The sequence below is a fragment of the Pyrus communis genome, chromosome 8 (genome assembly GCF_963583255.1).
Source record: "Pyrus communis chromosome 8, drPyrComm1.1, whole genome shotgun sequence".
NCBI classification, from domain to species: Eukaryota; Viridiplantae; Streptophyta; class Magnoliopsida; order Rosales; family Rosaceae; genus Pyrus; species Pyrus communis.
Window position 1 is genome coordinate 1,453,375 of NC_084810.1, and position 21,535 is coordinate 1,474,909.

Sequence of the window (21,535 nt, forward strand, 5' to 3'; positions counted from 1 at the left end):
CTCTTTTTTATATGTAACTTTTTTATTCATGACTTTACGAATTAAATTGTATTAAAATAAACAAATATGTTAATGGATGGCTTGGACTTTCACTAACTTGTTGAATGGGAAAACCACATTCAATGTCAATTTTATAATTAGGTACATGCACTAGTAACATTTTATAATTAAGTATAGGCAATGAGTTTTGGTTGCTTCATAAGTAACATGGATTCATAAAACATTTTGTAACAAATATGAAAGCCAACACTAAATTTTGGATAATCAAATCATGATTAGTTTACAGTTCTTTTATTCATCCTAATATAATAAAACGAAATGCTAAATTCAAAGTCGAGAATTTCTATTGTACATAAAAGATCCATTTAGTTAAACGAGACCCATTTAAGTGTGGATATGTGTTCATTGTGGTAGTGAGTAATGTTTGTGATTGTGGTGGCGACAATGATGATATATGGAGTATTCATGGGCACCAATCTTTAAAATTTTAGATTTTGAGGGACCAAATGAACTTAATTTACAGTAAGCATAAGCAAAACACACAAATTTTGAAAGTTAACATTTTTGGTAAATGTTAGGTTTCGAGGGACCAAATGAACTTAATTTAGAGTAAGCATAAGCAAAAACACAAATTTGGAGAGTTAACATTTTTGCTAATTTTTCACATCCATGTATATCAAGATACAAATTTGGAAAAATTAAATGCTAAGGAGGTTAAATTTTAAATTATATTTCGCAAAATAAATGATGTGATTGTTTATAATTAAATTATTACTTAAGTGTTGAATAATGTGTTTATTTCAAATTAGTGACATGTTATTTAGTTCGCAAATTTGATGTACATGGCATTACCCGAATAATTAAAGGGAATCCCCATTATACACTTTTGGATAATGATCATTTAAGGATAGTAATTGCTGGTTTTTACTTTTTGACTTATTTTGTGTATTGTTTTAATTGTCGAGATTAAAAAAATAATTGATTTTTTTTAATTTGATTTAAAAATAATAATTTCTTGCAATTATGATTTTGAAAAATAATCTCTATTGAGTCCAAATGAAGCAAATCTCTATTAATTTCTTGCAATTTTGATGTGGGTGCATTTACAAAAGAAATGAATTATTGCATGTAGTTTAATATGCTAGTGAATAGAATGTTTAATTTATACTCATTCGTACCGGATTCGAAAAAAAAAAAAAAGATTGTTATCCTCTAAAAATCAAATTGACACACCGTTTGATACAAGTCAATATTTGTTTTTTAATAAATGATATTATTTAAACTAAGAAGATGAGAAAGCGGATTAAGCCTCGTAATTAACTAATAATAATGTGATTTAAATTCGCATTTAGTGAGAATCAAACCTAATACCTTTTACTTACAAATGAAAAATATCACGAAACCGTACTACGTAGCACGGGCAACGTTTCTTATGTCATAATTCATTCAATTATTATTATTTTTAATTTTTAATACAAGAGGTAGACATTTAAAGGGTAAAACCGTCATTCTGGTCCAAATATAAACGGAGGAACCGAATTGAGCACATATGGTGTCATCCTCCTCCTCCGGCTGTTCGGCAAGATTCGGAAAAGGGGAGAATTTTTCAGCGGCCGGCGAAGCACGAAATGGACGGCCGAGAAACGACTAAAACGTCGTCGTCCAAGGTATGAATAGAATCCTCGATCCAATATTTTCACCCTCGTCAATATCTCATCTGATTTTCATTCGCTGCCGGTGAAATTTTAAAATCGTGATCTGTTTGGTTGCCGAGAAAACGCGGGAAAATGAAAGAAACTGAGAAGAAAATAAAAGGTCTTTTGTTTTTTCATTTATATTAGTAATTTGGGAGCTGAAAGAACAGAAATTTAAACTGATTCCAGCTCAATGTGATTGCATTTCCAGATTAGTTTGTGCTTGAATTTTCTTTTCATCGGAACCCAGATGGAAAATCTCTCGAAATCGAGCTCGAAAAGGCTCTGCATGTCATTGGGAATTGCTCATCGGAATTGGGTTTCTGAGTTTTTGAAGAATAATTAACTGAGGATTTAGTGCTAATTGACCCAATTCACATTAATTGTTTAATGTCAGTAAAATGTTAAAATTTAGCAAAAGATAGAATTATGGAACTTTTGTTAAGGGGGATGGATTATCATATAAGCTTAGATCTTAAAATAAATTTTGAAACTTTTTTGAAGCATGCGCGTAATTTATGTGTTAAATGTGCTTCTTCAATTTACTGGTAAGTGATGAGCAATCTGTTGTTGTTTTTACTGCATAAATGTTGTTGAAAGTGTTTAGCTCAGAGAGTCGGCGAGATTATTAAGAAGTTCAGTTTGGAGTAACTGTGATTATTGCACAATAAGATGGATTATATCTACATTCATGCCAGGGAGCCTTTAGCAATTAGCGTAGCATGAAAGTGGGGTTGGTGTAGGAGTAACTACGATTATTGCACGATGACATGAATTATAGATGAATGCTCATATCGAGAAGCCTTAGGGATCGTTTGGAAGTCATTTTAAATTGACTGAAAGCGCTTTTAGAGAAATGTTATTGGGTTACAAAAGTACTAAGTGCTTTCCGCAAGAAGTATCAATTATGTGCTTCTTTCAGGAAGCACTTTTAAGTGCTTTTCCAGGATTACTTTTATTTTTACTGAGGATTGGTTCCAAAAACATTTTTACCAAAAGCGCTTTCAGCTATTTTAAAAGCACTTTCAAACGACCTCTGGCATAACATTGAACTAGGGTTGGGATACATTGCACACTTTCTATTGTGTTCTTATAATTGTATGCTATTTGGTACATATGCTTCTTTTAGGATTTTGAATTTCATTTCAATGAGTAGTTTGATGAAATGCTATTGTTGGGTTTTGCATTCGGTAGTGATTTGGATGACTAAATCTTTGAATGTGCTAAATCCATTTGGATTCTCTTGACAGAAACCAAATATAGCGACAAGTTCGATTGATGTATATGCTGCACAATGTGCAGAATGCAAGAAATGGAGAGTTGTTCATTCAGAAGAAGAGTTTGAGGAAATCAGGAGCAAAATCAGTACGCAACCCTTTTATTGCAACAAGAAATCTGGTGTGACTTGTGACGATGTTGCCGATATTGAGTACAACGCTACTAGGACCTGGGTCATTGATAAGCCTGACCTTCCGAAGACCCCAGAAGGTTTCAAGAGACACTTGGTGGTTAGAAAAGATTATTCCAAACTGGATGCGTATTATATTACACCCACGGGGAAAAGATTGAGATCACAAAATCAGGTGGCAGCGTTTTTAAAAGAAAACCCCATGTTTGAAGGCATATCTGCTTCAGATTTCGACTTTGCAGCCCCAAAGGTAATGGAAGACACCGTTCCTGAGATTTTTGGTAAAAAGGGTTCTGATAGCAGCCACAAAAAAATTAAAACGAAAAAGAATGAGGATCAAAGTGCTGATATCGCTGGTGAAAAAGATGTTGAGTAGCTCATGTTGAAAGATCACCGGAGAAAATTTTGTTGGGAGGTTTTGCTTTGTGTAGAAATGATGTCTCTTGTCCGTCCTGATAGCGCGTTGAAATTTTGATACACTCCAGCCCCGCTCATCCTGGAATTCTGTTGTACTTCAGCTGCTAGGTTATTCGGATAAATGTCTTCGGTCTATTTCTGAAAAGGATCCGAAAATGATACTTGCGGAGTTGTATTTCTTGGGTTTCCATCGTGTTTTGTTACTTTGGTACTGTTTTATGTAGGAAAATCAGTCGAAATGCCCCTATTCGGCTTTTAGATTTTTCGTGTATTCATTTTCGTTTCAAGAGATTCAAGTGATATATAGTCTTTGTGTTACAAGGAGAAGTAACAAAAGTTTACTGAAAAATCTTGTTCTGGCAATTCTGTCGTATGGTTTTTTTTTTCTCAAAATCGTTTGAAGTATACTTTGTGTACGGGCAACCACTAAGCCCTCTGCGATTAGGCGAACTGTGCTAAAAATGAAGAACAAGCACGACTGCCGGTGTTTTCCATGGCCGGACTACCGGTGTTTTCCATGGCCGGTTTTCGTGTATTTGAGAAGCATGTGTGGTGACCTGTAAATCTTCACCAGTGTAGTACAGGACCTCTTCAACTCGGAGCTCACCTTCTGCTCCTGCAGCATATGTATCTTCACAAATGGTTATCAACCTATAGTCCTATACACCAACAAGTATCATACAAAACCCATGGCAGACAAACCTGTCATGGGCTGTTCGAAAGTGCTTTTAGAATGGTTAAAAGAGCTTGTAAAAGTGATTCTAGGTTATTAAAGATTTCAAAATGCTTCTAGTAAAATCGCTTCTAATAAAAGGAAGGATAAGTTTTAATAGAAAAGTATACTTGGCCCGGTTCTCTTAGCGATTTGATTCACATTCCTCTTCTATACAAAATCAGAATTTGACATGTACATAGATCTTTTTCTTTTTGTGTAAATTGTTATGTGTATAACGTTTTAGACTTAATTTATGAGTTAATCAAGAATTAGCCAATCAATGTTTATTTTAAGGAAAACTAATGAAAAGGGCTTGAAAATTTTGAATTTTAATGGTAAGAACAAAATAAAGGGTAAAGTGAATAGTACCAAGATTGATTTTTTAGTGTAAAAATGTAGTTTTTCGTTAAAGTAAACACTTTTCGTTAAGCAAGTATTGTGTGCTTGTTTAATATTTCCTTATGAATGTATGCGAAACGCACCCAGGCGTACCCAATGTATTATTGTGCACGTGCCATTATACTTGCTGACTAGACTTTTTTCGTAATTTTATTTAAAAAAAAAAATGTTGTACGTCTTTTCTCCATGTAATTTCAATGGAGAGAAATAAAAAATAAATAAAAGAAGATGTTTTGTTTTGAATAATATATGACATACATTTCGGATATTTATGTCCGGAGTTTATAGATTGAGCGATCCAAACCGTTCAAGAGAGAAAGAGATTCAGACCGTTTAAGTTTTTAAGTTTTTGTGAAGTGAGTCAGTGTTATAGTAAGATGAGTTAATGAGAACCGTATGATTAAAATTGAGTGGTTTGAATCTTTCAATCTGCGGGCTCTAGACACAGATCCGAAGCGAAGCTCAATCACTCTATACCAATAGCAAATGGTCCATTCTATACAATTGATTTAGGGTAGCCCTATTCACACATCATTTTTATTTTTCACACATCCTTATTTATTTTTGTTCATTGATCTTTTTCAATTCATTCGATCAAACGGCTTGAGAGGAGTGTTTGAGAGGTAAAAATGAGTGTATGGATTACACCACCCTTGATTTAATACTGTGATCAATTATTAGTATAATGCTCAAATGTTATCTTAACATCTCATCCCCAGCTAACTATTATTTTTGAATTAAAACCTTGGGAGGTGTTTGTGTGATTTTATAAACCTAAAACGGTTTTATGAAAACACGACAAACCTCAACTAGGCAGGGGGGAGATGTTAGTGTAATTAACCAAAAATCTTATTCTTGAAATACAGTTCTATGGTTTTTTTTTTAATTTTTATCAAACTTGTATTGAACTATATATACAAAGACTACATGACAGATCAAAATCACTCTTGAAATAATACATTGTGTACATGTAAACCACTAATCCCCCTGCGATTAGGCGAATCCTGTGCTAAAAATGAAGAACAAGCATGAATGCCGGCGTTTCCGATGGTCGGAAAAAGAATTTGTGTTGCATTCCTCCAACCATAAAGGGTGTTTGTGAAGCCTAATGTCAGCAAGTTAAACCGAGAGGATAACTAATCCGGTTTCGTGTATTCGAGCAGCATGTGTGGTGACCGGTAAATCTTCACCAGTGTCCAGTATAAGACCTCTTCAACTCCAAGCTCACCCTCTGCTCTTGCAGCATATATATCCTCACAAATGGCTATCAACCTATACACCAAGAAAAAACATACAGAACCCATGTCAAACAAACTGACCATGTAAGGCCCTGTTCGGAAGTGCTTTTAGATAAGCAAAAGCGCTTGTAAAAGTGATTCTGGGTTATTAAAGATATCAACGTGATTCTAACAAAAACGCTTCTGATAAAGGGAAGGACCAGTTTTTATGAAGTTGTGTTTACCTATCACAGGAAGGAAGATTCTCGTAGGGGATTCTCATTCGTAAGTCGGAACATTGAAGTCTGATGAAGCGGCCAACGGCGAGAACAAATGTTATGTAGAGACCCCAAATGCTGAACTTGCTAAGGGTGTCACCAAGAATACCCTCTGAATTGGACACCCGAAAATGAGGAATAAAAGCAATTTTAGCCGAAAATGAGTTAGTATGCCAGAAAAAGAACATATGAAATGACATTTTGGTAAACTTACGTGGTGGTGTTTCCTCAGATACGATGATGGCCATCGGTCCTGTCAAACCTCCACATCCATTGACATCTGATGAATTGATGTCGCGGAAGGACCACCACTCATAATTTGCACGATTCAGAACAAGGTCCGCGCTAATGAAATTATCCTGTAAATTAATCATAATTCAGTAGTTTTAACAAAGAACTGCTATAAAGATTACTGCAGAAACACAACAGCAAGAAGCAGATGTGAAGTACTCAAATTAGTAAGACATGCACTCGCGAGAAAGGGTACCTCTAGTTCCAACGGTCTGACATCACCAGAACCAGTGACACGGAAGTATCTTGGATAAATGTTGTACATCCTAAAGCTGTTAATGGAGCCGTTGAGAACTTTTTGGACATCTGATTGTTTCGGAAGATCCTGAGACTCCAAACTTCTTTCATATTTCACAGTTTCCTTGCCTTTGGGTCTGTCCCTGGAAAGTACCCAAGTGAAAGATATATCCATGTTGGGATCCCAAAGGGACCGAATGAATCTGGTTTGGACTACATCGGGGATAAGCCACAAAGTACTAGCATCAGATTCGCAACATATCAACTGGACATCTTTCTTATTATAGGTATCCAGGTAACCTTCAGGATCGAGATTAACATCAGAGCCGAGTTTGTCCCATTGGAGCTTTTCACAGAGGGTGGTTTGATACAGGGTCAGTCTTCCACTCGCTGTCTTAATGTCAACCTGAACAATGGCATCTTTGATGGGATTTTCAATGTTTGTCGGGTTACCACTGCTGTACATCTGCGAGGAGCAAAGGAGTTTTTGATGCATGATTCAGAAAAGCAACCAACTGTTTCTTCTACTCGATGGTAAACTTAAAATTAAAGCACATGTGGGCTTGTCTACTTGTTTGTGTGTGCCTGATCGCCTAAGACTCAGCAAAACCAATTACTTTATTAACTTATGATTATGATAAAAATATCATTTGGTAATCAGTATTTGAGTGGCGTACGTTACTTACCAGCATTGGAGCCCAAATAACACAAATCAATATGAAAAACAGACATATCCCGTTGCAACATTTGGTCATTTTCGTTTGCTTTTCTCCTTGTTTGTGCGTTGCTCTGTTCAAGACTGCGTCACATTTGACAAGGTACAAGCTTGCATGTATGTCCTCCAGCTAAACAGAAAGCCATTGTTAGTTACAAGAACACAGTAATGATAACTGATGGTACTCCACTGATAATTCAGTGCATAGTTCTCAACCGTTGAAGTTTTATGCACGATTAAGTATGATGAAATGTTGCAGATAGATTAAGAAACTTACTTTCAGCCAATCATACATGGTCAAAGATGTGGTTGTGCATGACCAATCAAGTGCACATCTCAGTTCATAAAGGAAAGGCAGAGCGCGATATAGTCGATATCCGAAATAATTAATTCTTGAAATCTCACTAGTCAAAAACTGCCGGTACAAAGTGTTTTTATGAGGAATTCCATGTCGGAGTTGTATAGCCTGCAGTGCTAAAGAAACTGCTTTCGCAAGAAATATAGCACGGAGTGCTAATCCTCCAGCATGTTGGTGGGAAGGCTCCATGTTCCAAGCATACTCTGTTACTGAATACGTGAAGAGGATGAGATTGAAAATGTAGAAAATCACTTTTCCGGTGGCAAATGAACAGAGATAGATTATACGGTCAAGTACAATCAAGAAAAAGATAATCTGCATGAAAAATCATTTAACCCTTTAGCAATTTAGATAATATTATACATTTCAGTCTTATTAACCATAAAATGAAATAAATTCATGGACCGAAAAAGAAACAGTGTAACGAATTCCTCTACCATAGTTTCGGTATAGTGAGCCAAGAACAAAAGATGAGTTATTTAACTTCAAACTTGTAACTCCATGCTTTTTGCAATAGATCTTAAAGTACTTGATTTTTCACTACTTAAAGCATGACAGAAAATGATGAAAAATAACTAACCATTAGGATGAATACAAACTCTTTCGGAAACTGATCTTCAAGCTGATACACGTCAAGAAATTCGCTGTTATTTTTTATGACGGATTGGTAGAATATGGCGACTAAAAAGAAAAAAGTCAGATCGGCACCAAATACATATGCATACAGATCAATGTCCCTCTTGCCTCCTCCAATTACAGAGAGTATGGGGTATGGGAATCCTATTTCTTCAACAAACCCAGCATCTTGTGCTTTAAGAATTTCCTTCGCGACATCAGCTGCTGGAGTAAGTGACTTGTACCATTCTATCGAATCACCACACTCTGTCATGGGAGAGGCATATACCACCTCAAAAACAGCCAAGGCTACATTTTCATTTTCTTGACTCCTTTCTATGCTTTGGACATGCACCCTGCTAGCGAAAGGGCAGAGATTAGGGTTTTTCTCCTTGCACCTTTCATCATGAATGATTTTAAGCAATTGATTTACTCCAGACTCAATCTTTTCTGGCTGAATCCCGTCCTCTGGCCATGAGCGCACATCCATAGACACCTGAACAAAGTAAGGAGGGGAATCTGCTCCCTGTGTCAGTGAATTCCAGTACCTGAAGAAGCTTCTGACTACCGATTTTACTGCATTTTCCATTATTTGCAGGAACTTCTTTGTTTTCTGACTCCAGCTATAACTGACAGGAATCTCTTTTCCATGCAAAGCACTCCTCCTATAGAAGTCGAAGTCTGTAGACGACATCCACTCACCATCTTTTGCGGTTATAGAGCTCTGTAAGAGGGTAAATAAGTAGACAAGAAAGAGAGGTAATGAACTGACCACAAAAGAAGATGTGATTTTATGTTCAGGAAATCCCCACTCACGAAGCAAGTCTGAAGCAACACTAAAAGCCCAGTGCTGGATCATAATCTGGTACAGATACTGAAGCAAAATATAGACTTCTGTGTAAATCAGCATAACAACCCAGAAGATGTAACTTGGACCGGAATTTACACATAGTGCGTACAAGAATAAAGCTGCCATATACACCATAGAAAGCAAACTGAAGTTCCACAAAAAGACAAGGATAAAACAACAATAACACACAATATCATTGTTGGATCGCATTTGGGACCATATGTGACGGAGGATCCTTCCTAACTGCAGACTTGTTGCATCAGAACTCGTGTCAGACTGCAGGGAAGATGAACGGTCAAAGGACACTTTAACTTTCTGGCTCTCCATCTCATCATACACCCCATCCTCAACAGAAGAGTGCTCATTGACATCAAACTCATGATCAATGTTGAAAAAGCTTACAAGGTTGTTAACTGCCTGATTTCCAATCGACTGTACCTGGGAAACACCATCACCTAGCAGAGATATTAGTGGGCTTTCCTTTGCTTTCCCTTTAACTTTGTCCTTTTCTGAAGAAGTGAAAAATATGCCATCAGCAACATCATCTTCAACTTCAGTGATCTCACAGTTAAGAGATTCTATTGAATCTCTTGCACACTCCATCGCTGTTGGATTTTCCATATTCACTGGTGCAGGAGATTCATGCAATTCACTAGGATATAATGAATCCACTCTAAGTATCTGCTCCTTTTTCAGTTGTAATCCTTCTTTATCAGAGGTCCCCCAATCGTTGTTCGAGTTAAGAGAAGTATTCCTCCTCCTTCTCAGGCCTTCACTGACAGGAGGAGAGTCACCGCAATTAGTAACCGAGTTCGTGCTGTGGAGTTGGGTTTGCAGGTTGAGCATCTCTGACTTCATTTTCTCCACTTGCAGGTTACGCTGGTGTTTCTTCTCCTCAGATTCACGAATATGTTTTAACTGTGCAGTTTTCCATGCAGCTTTCTTTTCTTGCTCACGCACAATGGCACCAATTTGCTCGGCTTCAAGATACCGAGAAACATAATCAAACTCTGGGGAGGAGAACATATAGGACTGAAGTGATACCAGCATAAAAATGATAATCTCAACAAGAGCCGATCTTGCAGTAATCCGAAATCCATAGTCATACTTATAAAATCCAATCATCTCAAATACGTAATCTACTGTCTCACACTTTCCAGCACAAGACTCCCCCACAAAAGGAGATTGATATGCAAGAGAAAGAACAATAAGAGCAAAATTGTATATGCGCAAGAACTTGAATATCTTATTCCTCTTCTTTAAGATTTTAAGTCTCACCCGAAAGAAAACCAGCGCAAAAGCAAGATAACCAAGGTGCAGAATGTCATACTCAATTGTTCCAGTAATCAAAACCAATGCTAGCACAAGATCCAATAGATGACAGTAGCAGTAAAGCCTCAGGTAGTCAAAGAAGGTCCACATGCTTTTGGTTTCAAAAGAGAGGTCTCTCCACACAAACAAATTTTTACGTTGAGATACCATTTGTCGGTAAGTAGATGACACCGAGAATCCGGACAATTGATCAGCATGAAGTTTGAAACAAGCAAGCATGAAGACGGCAAAATAGCTGATAAGCATACGCGGATCATCGACAATAAGTCCTAGCATAAGTGGTACACATTGTTATAGTTTAAGGAATAAATTGATCTACATAACAACTGAAACATAAAAGAAAACAAGATATAAGGTCAGAGAAAGAAAAACTAATTCGTCTTAAAACTTGTCTAACAATGGGCCAATAATCCATATCAATTTTCTGCAACACTCTCCAATTCAGCAAAGAAACTAAAGAAATTTAGTATGCACGTGTATGTTTCTGTGTGTACACGTGCACACCTGTGTGTGTATGCATCAGATGGCTAAGAGAGTAATACCTAACCAGCAGTACTTGCAGTAACTGAAATACATGGTTGAGCTTTTCCAGCAATCATGGCACTGTGCATTCGTCTCATCAGGTTGATTTCGAGTCCACACACACCTCCAGATGGCAAAATACTCAAGGATGAGAATGGATGCAAACAGGAAAACTAATACGGGCCATAGTTTACGTATACTCTGCCGATTCATAATAATGCAAGTAGCAAGTAACGCAATGTATACCATAGATATGGCATTCAATAAAGCAAAGCTTGCAAGAAGCAATGCAATCATGTTTATCTCAAGACCAAAGAGGTTAAACATATTCTCCATCCAGAATTTCAAATAGATTTTTGCAATAAGCTTCTGTGTGTCAAATCTCTCCTTTCTCAAGGCAAGAATCCGCTTCTTGTTCCACTTATGACTCTCTTTGGTGCTGCCCCAAATGTACCCAAATGAATATTTATTACTGCTACCCTCAGAACCTCCTGCTCTAGGGGACACATGGTTAGGTAATTGCGATGAACCAGGGGGAAAAAAGGGCCATGATTGGCTCCTGACCCCTTCTCGTTTCACTGAAATGGCTTCAGAATCTGTCGATGGCTTGTTATCCTCCCTTGGGATGGAACCATTGATATTGGCATCTTCTGTTGAGACAAACAATGGACAAGGCTCTTCCCACTTTCCATTGTTTAGGATAGTACTTGGCATCTTTTCCAACCAGCGAAAAACATTATATTGAAGAGTGCATGCAGCAATCACCAGAACTTTTCCTCTCAAGCCAGATTCTAGACTCCAAAAGCCCGGTTTAAATACACGGAAACCCAAAAAAAGGGAAATATAAGAGTGCTTTTGTCCAGGAAACATTGCAGCCTGTCTACCCCACATCTGAAAAAGGTACTCAGACGTTACTAGGAGTCCTGTGTAAACCAAGAATGATTTAGATGGGAAATGTGAAGCTTTAGGTAAAGTTGAACACAGGACAAGGCCAAGTAGATAAAAGAAGCCAAAGGCACTTATTGGAGATAAAGATGCATAGAATACTGCAATAAACAAGATCTTGTTGCTGTGCCAAATGACAAACCGCCTTACAAACCCAAGCACTCCAAATTCTAACACATGGACATCATCTGACCTGTTATAACTGCTCTGTCTTCTCTCGTAGCTATAAAGTTGCATCACAATCAACACTGCTAGGGATTCCCAAATATTTTTCAAATATGAAGCTTCGGAGTTATAGCCTAGATAAAAATAAAGGTCTATGAACTTGGACAACCAGATCTCAATGCTCGGGAAACTGCTCAAGCTATAGATAAAGATAAACACCACAATTGCATATGCTTTCAATGGGAACCAAAGGCGTTTTTTTGTTCTCTCCACAAGTTGTCTTCCAATGATCCAAACAAGGAGAAGGAATATGTATCCAAATGATACATAATTGGGTCTCACCAAGTATACAGTAAGGAGAATCGTTAGAAAGGCAATGTAGGTTCCACATGATCTGTACACAGATAAAAACTTCTGCCCAATTGCACTGAGGAATAATGCAATTCTTCTCTCTGGAAAGAGAGAACACATCAGAAAATATAAATGTCAACAGTAATTAAAGGAGAGTACCATAGGTAGCAGAAAAAGGTCGGCATTGGGTCAACATCAAGCATATATGGTCCTAAAATACAAGGTTGATTGTTGACACCTTGATTCATAAAACCAAAAACATATAATTTGGAGAAGGAAACCTACAATATCTAGTTTCGATTAGTTGTATTGGATCTGTTTCCAATTCATCAAATATTCATTGCATACTTCTGCCTTTGTAGCATTCCAAAGTATATTATCAAATAACTAGGTAACTAGGCATTCACTAGATTATCACTTGGGACAAATTGAGAAGGTTCAGACCAAATTTCAAATTCTGCAATCATCAGAGACCAGATTGACCCAATTCACGAAAATAATAAATAAATATAGCAAGGATGAATATACCATAAGAAGGATTATCATGTCTGTACTGAATGGCTGAGGACGCATACACTGACAACAAAACTGATTTATTCAGACCAGCTTTCAAAATGCTAAATCCAAATGGACGGCTAGGTGTATGCTGCACAATTGCTGAGAACGAAAATAGCATTTCAAAACCATGGTTATGAATTGCACAGAAGCAAGCGAGCAAAGCTATTTGCAAAAAGTCCCACGAGCTTTCATGTTGAAGAAGACCTGCACCATTTACAGAAAAGATAAATCACTAGACATTTAATTTTTCCTTTGGCAGCGGTTTCTGACATGAGGCATAATCAAAGTTTCATATGACAGAACAGTTGCATACCTAATTGTGATAAGATTTCTGCACTCAAAGAGCCTTTTTGCTCCAAAGTATCAGAGATCGGATTAATCTGAATGATATACAATAGCGCAAAGTGAACCTCACATAGGAGAATCAAAGACTTCCGCATCTTTCTGTTAATGTTGTGGCTCAAAAGATATATCAAAAAGAATATCACTGAATCACAGGTCAAAAATAAAACTAATTAGAAAATTGTGCTACGGTGTAAATTAAGCATTAATTTCATCATTACAAGATAAAAAAAAATAAGAATGAACAAGGGGCAGCTTGCTAAGTGTCTTTTTGCTAACAGTCAATTTCATGAGTTAAATTTTAGACACATACCATATACAGCATGGATGAAACCAGGTTTCATGGCAATGAGCAATATCAGTGCCAGCATGATAGCTCGAGAGCTTTTGCGCAGTCCCCAAGCAATTGTGGCCACTATCAATACTTTGGTCTCTCCCTCACCTATGATAAAGGATATAACAGTATTACATGTATGAAGGAAGACAGAATCAGAAATGGCCTAAGTATATACGCAAATTAAAATCAATGGTACAAATCTGCACAAGCATGGAGAAAAAGACTAGGCAAACATATAACTGAACCCCCCACCACCACGAAAAGGAAACAACGAGAGTTACCAGTTATTCAATCAATTGGTTTGATATTGTGTATCTCAATACCTTCTGCGGTACTGTTGTCATTTGAAGATTGTCCATCCTCATCAGACAACCAAAGGAAAACCGAGTTGTTCACAAGATTACCCAAGGCAACCAATATACCAAGACAAAATTGTGCAAGCAGAAAGAATCCAGGTATGGGATAATGCCACAACCCAATCATCTCCCATATGTCCATGTTCTGAACATGCAACCAAAACAGTCAACTTCCAACCATTTTCTGTTAAATGCAGATATGAAACATCACTGGAAAGAGAGTACTACCTTCCCAATTTTCCGATTCAAGAATGCAAATGCTACATTGAAAATATATGTGCTAGCAGCCCACAGGAGAATGAAGACAAGAAGCAGCCCATTCAGTCGATGCAAACGGAATAAGGAAGGGAAGACATATATGATGTAGCCAACATATGCAAGTAGCCCAAATGCGCAAATACTTGCAAAATGAAAACTCCAAAAAGAAAGAGCAAACAAGGAAACCTGCCAAATTCACCACAAATACCAATTAATATAACTAAACTGAAAAGAATATAGATCTTGGAACAACAATTTCAGCCAGATGCAAGGAAACGAAAAACTGGAAGCTCATAAGTCAAAAATGTCACAACCCAGTGTTCCTCCAACACTCACTTTACATGGATCTTCAAAACGTTATTATACAAACCCTACACAAGTCACCCACCAACTCAAACTAAAGAACTCAAGCATTCAATAACATTGACAAAAGATATATGAAATAATTGCAAAACTACGAAATACCAATTGGTTCAAATTTCCTCTAAACTCAGTTTTATTTTTCAGTTTCTAGATTTTCGTGCATGAAAAAGACGCCAATACTTTATTTGTATCATCATCAGTTCATCATCGTACTTGCCTTTGTCCTATTCGTATGAGGTTACACAATATCTCCTATTAAGTCAATGTACTTTAATATTTTTGTGCTACTTCTGTCCAGTCACCAGTGTTAGCCACCTAATTTCCAACCTGACCACTTTATCTACCTAAACTTTTTAAATTTCCAGTAAATCTTAATTAATGCAACAAATACTTTATCTAAAGTTTCCAAGTCCAAAATTTAGGAGAAAAAGGAGCATATCCATATTATTACAATGAGTTTGTTTTTGGAAACCAAAAAATAGCAACAAGAAATTTTTTCTCACTGGATTGGAAAAACATGAAAACTAAAAGAACACTTCGGTATGGCAAGTAAGATTCCTACATGATGGTTTGAACTAAATAGATACCTAATGCCCCATGCATTAAATTCAAGCACTGAAATTCACAACTACCTCATCTTCTCCTTCAAAAAGATGGCATGAATGGGTCAATTCAGCCTCAATAAACATCATAATGTTGTTCAGTCAAGAAGAAGAAAGTAGAGGAATACATACCGGGAAACCATATGTGAAGAAGTTGATACTAAAGGTCCGGAAAACCGCTCCCTTCAATAAAACATTGGTATGCCTTACACCAGATCTGAATACAATAAACAATTACTTAAGCTGCAAGCATATACACTGATAATGATACAGGCTCCAACGGAGAGAAGTAGCCAGTTACACTGGATACACCAAACAAACTGTAGTTATGCAATAATTGAAGGTAATACAAAACATCAGAACAGATAAGAAGATATTGTTTGTTTGGATGCAAAGCATTTTATGCTGGCATATACATAGAGTGTCTGTGAAAGTTGGCCTCAATGATCAACTAAAGCTATATCTAGATACTAATCCACTATGTGACTGATGGGTTATCGTTACACCCTCTCTGACAATCCCAATCTTTGTTCTTTTTCACAAGAAAAAATTGAAAGCAGTTGGTAGGCTTGATGACGAGTCCCCCTGCAGTCTACTAAAGCTTTTATCTTGACATTTTTTAATGTGCTATCAGAAAACTACAGGCTCTTTTTCTTTTACTTACAAGGGGAAGATTCTAAGAAACTGAAATCTAAGAGTTTGTTGGGTTGGATTACTCTAATTTCATCCACCATGTTCTTTAAAAATTTCTAGCCTCTGATACGGGGTTGCAGCTTTAGTACGATTGGCTCCAAACTTTCTATATGTTGTTAAATGATCCCAACATTATCATGTTCTAATCTTATATCGAACAAATGGTTTTACTTTTACACGTACTTATCCTGCTACATATCATGTTCTATTTGAAACTTTGATTCAGCAAGATCAAAGATATGGACTTACAGTAGGATGACAGAGGTCTTCCTCCCTCTGTGTTAGAACTTAGAACAAAAATAAATAGTAAACTTATACGCATTGAAGGCAATGATTAAAGGAGACGGCATACTGTAAACCAGTCAAAAAGATGTTACAACATCCAAGAATATTACCTAGATTCACGAATAAAAAATGAATGCTTCGAGGGAAGAAGTTGCTCCATCAAGTTGTTTTCTTTCATGGATAAAATAAAATCCATTTCCTCTAGATCACATTTAACACAGGATAGCTGCATTAGAAGGAAGAGAATGTAAAGAGAAACCACAAGTACGCACTGAAGCACTTGTGTTATAAAGTACAATGGATGACATATACGTTTGATAAGTAATATGGGATTGGTGCACCTATCACACATTTTAGCCGTATGACAACTTTGAACTATAGTTTACACTTTCAAACACAAATTATTTCATTATAAACCTGCAGAACCTACACTGTAGATAAGCTGAAATCACTGGTTTTCAAGTATCCTACCACATAAACTGTGTTGAACTTGTAGAAGACATAAAACAAAGGGGAGTGCTAGCAACCTTCTCACTTCTACTCATGCCACGTGTATTCCACTAGCACAAAACTAAAATTTTAATCACTTTTTGGTTGAAAAACTAAAAATTTAATTACTTTTTGGTTGACAAACTAAAAATTTAATTACTTTATGGTTGACAAACTAAAATCTTAATAATACTAACAAAGGAAGAAAAATAGTGGGAACACGTGGCATGAGAAGAAGTGAGAATGTTGAAATGAGAAGGTAAGTGAGAAGGTTGCTAGCATACATATCATGATGTAGAAAGTAAAAGAGAGTACGTACCATGGTGTAGAAAAGTAAAAGAGAGCAGCTCGAACAAACTTCAGTCCAGTCTGAATGTAAAGTTATTTTGAACAGACCAATGAACTTAGCTACCCATTGTAACATATCCGGAAACTCCACAGGGAGCTGATACACATAAAGCAAGACAATGTTGAAGCCTGCATACAAGTGAAAAGGCTTCCACCACCTTCAAACCCATAGGTGCAACCATGAGCAACAGAAGCAAAACTAACTACAGCAGATGTGAACATGGATACATAGATAGATATATGGACAGTAAGAGAGAGTGTGTGTATGAGAGAGACGGAGACAGAGACAGAGAGAGAGGCAACAATATCATCAACAAATGATGGATTGCAAGGAAATCACCTGAAAAGTCCTAGAAAATTGCTTGTCAAAGACCAATCTACAAGACCAATGCAGCTCCCAATAAAAAAGGGTAGAGAAACCCATGAAGGACGGCTAATTCCGACAACCAACTGAATGGCAGGCAATAGCAACAAGGCAGCAACCCTAAGATGAGAACCTTCCAGAAGGAACAACGAAATAATTCCAAATCAGTTGTTACTTTTGTATGATTAATTCTGGTATCTTCAACTTAACCAACTCATAACTAAGATTGCACACAGGTATGTATATGTCATTTTAACATCTGATTAATAAGGTGAATAAATCAACTGCTAAAAGCATCTTTAAAAATTTGCAAGAACATCATCCCAAGAGAAAATCAAATGCATAACAAGAACTGTATCCAAGATTTATACATTAGAATTGGATTCTTTATGTATATAATGTTATATGGCTTGATAGGAGAAATCATAGAAAAAAAACCGAAGAGACAAAAAAAAATCAGGCAATTACTTACAAATTGGTCGTTCAATGGCTGATGAGAAACAACCCCAACATGAATCGCATGATGAAACAAGACCAAATCTGTTTCCATACAAATCAACTAATGCAACAGCAACTACTGATAGTTGTAAGAGTAAAAAATATAGCACGAAAGGAGATTTCCATGACTGCAATCTGCAAAAGCACACACAAAACGCTGTGTAAATGTATGCGTATAAAATAAAGCTATGTGAGATTAAATAGAAACAAAGCAAATTCTTACATCATGAATCCAATAAGATTTGCCCACCAAGCATCTACTCCGCTCCATTTATTTCCCTCAATAGCCCATATAACAAGATATATCACTTGAGAAAAAATAACAAATAAAGAAAATATAACAATGATCCATGACAATAAAAGCTGCCTTCCTAGATGAAATCCTACAATAAGAAAAACACTGTCAGAAGTAGTAAAGTTCAATTATATAAGTAATTCCAGCATTTAGGATAATAAGAAGCAGCATATAAAATACCAAAATCATTTTTCTTTTCTCTCATAAATTGCAATGATAACACCAAATTCTGCATGAATCCAATAAAACCCAAGGTTTGACATTGAGTGAGATCTTACATAAAACTCGAGTGGATCTCCAAAAATTCATGTTCTTTTGTTGTTTAAAAGAAGTTCACACCACTTATGCATAAACTTGGCATCTAAGTGGGTGGACATAGCTACTCAGGAAAACCAAATCTGAGCACTCATAGATGCATAGCTAAAGGAATCATGACAATTATATTATAAACAGTAGTCGAGCTTAACTAAGCGATTGTGATCATCTCACAATTAACATTGTTTTCGGGGAAAATCAAAGAACTTTAGCTACTCTCTTGTACATAGCCATAACAAGAAAACCCCTTGCATATGAGACATTACATGTCAACCCACTAACAAGAAAGTAGTAATCCATAAGCACATCTTGCACATAGTTTCCTAGTATCTCACAAATACATTTTCACTTGGTACCATGTCTACCTAAATTCATTCGAAACGTCGAAACCAAGCTTGAAAATTCACAGAGCAGCTAGCTTACCTAGTTTTGGTGCATTAAATAGAATAAGAAGAAACGCTATCAAATCGACAAGAGAGAGCACGCTCCAGTTGATAACAGCAGCTGCAAGAAAAAAGATGGTAACTTTTAAGAGTTGCAATTTGACTTTCTAAGAAAACACTGGCAAAAGACAAAGGCATTTGCTTTTGAATTTGAATACCAGTTAGCAGCAGCAGAGGTAACACGAAACCGCCAAGAAGTCTCCCCATTAGAGGCCCTTAAAACCCCAAACCAATCACTTCAACTCCAAGAATCCATCAATGGGTTTTCGATCAGAATCAAATTCACGAAAACCCATTTCCCCAAAACCTTCAAATTTCCTCAGAAAACTCCCAATTTCCTCAGAAACTCCCAATTCGAATAGAAAAAGGAGAAACTTAGCTGTTGCTTTCTTCTTTGTTTGGCACACGATAACGGAACGAAACAAAAAATAGGTACGTTGGTCCTCTAAAATTCGCGGCAACTCAAACAACCGTAAACAATCGTTCAAACTCCAAAGTAATAATTAATCAGAAGTATTAGTCTCTGGAGCTCCGATAACTACCAGTCTCCTAAGTCGGAGCTGCAAGTCGCACACATTTTATGAGATTGGCAAACAAGCAAGAAGCTTTCAGAAGGAAAAAAAAAAACATATATATATATATATATATATATATAATAAATAAAATTTATTATATTGCAAAGCCTGCAAGTGATTAGAATGGTTGGTGGAATTCGCGCGGAAATAAGTAGAGTCGTACAAGTGTTCGTTTTCTGTTTGGGCTCTACTCTCTATTATCTGGGAGGTTATTGATTGGCCCCACTTATGTTGGCCCACAAACCAATGAATAAGGACAATATCTAGTTATTAATGGATCTTCACCGTATACATTAATTAAAATGGTTCATTGATTCTCTTTGGCTTCGGATTGTACTTCCCGTTCTTCACAAAAAAAAAATAAAATAAATAAAACTAATAAAAAAAATTTTAAAATTTTGAGTTTTAACTAAAAATTATATTATAATTTTATTTAATTATAAAGACAATAAAAAGAAAAAAAAAACCTAACTCAAAAAGCGTGCAAAGAGCATCCAATCAATCCTTCAATTGCATAACTCTGATATAATCCAAACATATTTTATTCCTCTAAAATTAAAATTTCAAATTGAAGTAAGTTCTGTTCGATTCAGAACCACATCTGGAACGGTATTGTTGGGGTGGGGGAAGTCAGTCAGGTGTGGGCGCTGACGTTGATCTCTTTTATTTTATTTTTTTCTATCTTTTAGGCATGCATGATTTTAACGACGTAGACGTTAATCTCTATCATTTTTTTTTTAATCTTTTTATTGCATTCTAGTAAAAGAACTTGAAAATCTGGGACGAGCATCTACCGTTAAATTTCATAAACAGTGTAGTACTATTAAGTTTCATAAACAGTGTAGCACCATTAAGTTTCATAAACACTGTAGTAAGTTTCACAAACAGTTTGTGTGAGGGGCGCGCAGGTTCGCATGTCAGTTTTTTTTTTTTTTTAATATTAAAATTATGTTTTTCATTAAAATTTAAGTTTTTTGTCCTTTTTATTAAAATTTAAGAGTTTTTCATTAAAACTTAAGTTTTTTTCATTAAATAAAGTTATAGCATGGATTTTTATTAAAATAAACTTAATCCAAGCGCTTTTCATAAAAGTTTCAAAAAAAAAAAAGGTTCATTAATATCACCATGTATTACTGTATAATATTATTCCTCTCCGCTTGTACTCAAATGTCTCAAATTCGATTCTTCCAAAAAAGAATTTAAACCATATTATTATGGTTACTCCAATGTAAGGGTTAGCGTAGTCCCCCATTCCTAGTGTAGATAATATCATTTGTTAAAAAATAAAAATAAAAGACTCAAGCAAAAGACGGTTATGTATATGTACCCAACAAATTGCCAGCAAGCACTTTGACTATTTTTTTAGGATAGTGCTATTTATGCATTTATTTTTACTTTTTACATACTTTTCTTCATTTTTACCATTTATCTTCTCGATTCATTTGATCAGACAGCCAAAAACTGAGAATGGTTTGTGAGAAATAAACATGAATGTGTCAACATCACTACTCTTTTCAATAGAAATAAATTTTAAATAGTGATTTGCTAATTAGTTATTACACTTAAGTGAATAAAGAGGTGTACCTTTGTAATTCTTGAGTTCGATAGCTAGAGCCTATACTAGGTGGGCTGTCCGATTGATCTGCCCACAAAGAAATAGGCCCCTTCGTATTTGTATTTAAATATAACTTTGATGTGTAGGAACTTGCATACAAATATACTTACACCATATTGTTCCGTGCTAGTGACACAATAGCGATATACTCGTATCATATATGTTGCTGGTACGACGTGCACCTAGTTGTTCAATGATGATTGAATAGCGTGGGCTCAAAACCCTGGGATTTCATACCGTTTTACTCTCTTTCAAATAGTATTTCAACCTTTTTAGCTCGTGCTAGTGCC

At 36.1% G+C, this 21,535-nt stretch overlaps 2 protein-coding genes across 2 annotated transcripts; one reads left to right on the forward strand and one right to left on the reverse strand.

Annotated features, from left to right (window-relative positions):
* Window positions 1-1,539: 1,539 nt before the first annotated feature.
* On the forward strand, window positions 1,540-3,843 carry LOC137743708 (methyl-CpG-binding domain-containing protein 4-like). Its single transcript, XM_068483640.1, has 2 exons — window positions 1,540-1,667; window positions 2,945-3,843. Exons 1-2 carry the CDS (start codon window positions 1,629-1,631, stop codon window positions 3,476-3,478), a joined length of 573 nt encoding a protein of 190 aa, XP_068339741.1. The 5' UTR covers window positions 1,540-1,628; the 3' UTR covers window positions 3,479-3,843.
* Window positions 3,844-5,561: 1,718 nt separating this feature from the next.
* On the reverse strand, window positions 5,562-19,654 carry LOC137741986 (piezo-type mechanosensitive ion channel homolog). Its single transcript, XM_068481704.1, has 21 exons — window positions 19,214-19,654; window positions 19,036-19,116; window positions 18,226-18,385; window positions 17,977-18,137; window positions 17,481-17,637; window positions 17,112-17,298; window positions 16,414-16,529; window positions 15,458-15,542; window positions 14,331-14,546; window positions 14,070-14,247; window positions 13,723-13,851; window positions 13,381-13,554; window positions 13,038-13,271; window positions 11,069-12,610; window positions 8,310-10,795; window positions 7,649-8,044; window positions 7,343-7,501; window positions 6,616-7,122; window positions 6,343-6,487; window positions 6,096-6,240; window positions 5,562-5,905 (listed from the first exon to the last, which is right to left on the reverse strand). The coding sequence occupies exons 1-21, from the start codon at window positions 19,260-19,262 to the stop codon at window positions 5,770-5,772; spliced, it is 7,443 nt and encodes a 2,480-aa protein (XP_068337805.1). The 5' UTR covers window positions 19,263-19,654; the 3' UTR covers window positions 5,562-5,769.
* Between the last annotated feature and the right edge of the window lie 1,881 nt (window positions 19,655-21,535).

What these genes read in the sequence shown, in the direction of transcription:
- LOC137743708 (XM_068483640.1), top strand. Translation starts at nt 1,629, where the DNA reads ATGGACGGCCGAGAAACGACTAAAACGTCGTCGTCCAAG. An exon ending in CTAAAACGTCGTCGTCCAAG is followed by an intron (nt 1,668 to 2,944) that starts GTATGAATAGAA and finishes TTCTCTTGACAG; the next exon opens with AAACCAAATATAGCGACAAG.
- LOC137741986 (XM_068481704.1), bottom strand. Translation starts at nt 19,262, where the DNA reads ATGGGGAGACTTCTTGGCGGTTTCGTGTTACCTCTGCTGCTGCTAACT. An exon ending in AATCTTATTGGATTCATGAT is followed by an intron (nt 18,138 to 18,225) that starts GTAAGAATTTGC and finishes GTGCTTTTGCAG; the next exon opens with ATTGCAGTCATGGAAATCTC. An exon ending in TGACAACAGTACCGCAGAAG is followed by an intron (nt 13,852 to 14,069) that starts GTATTGAGATAC and finishes CCTTTATCATAG; the next exon opens with GTGAGGGAGAGACCAAAGTA.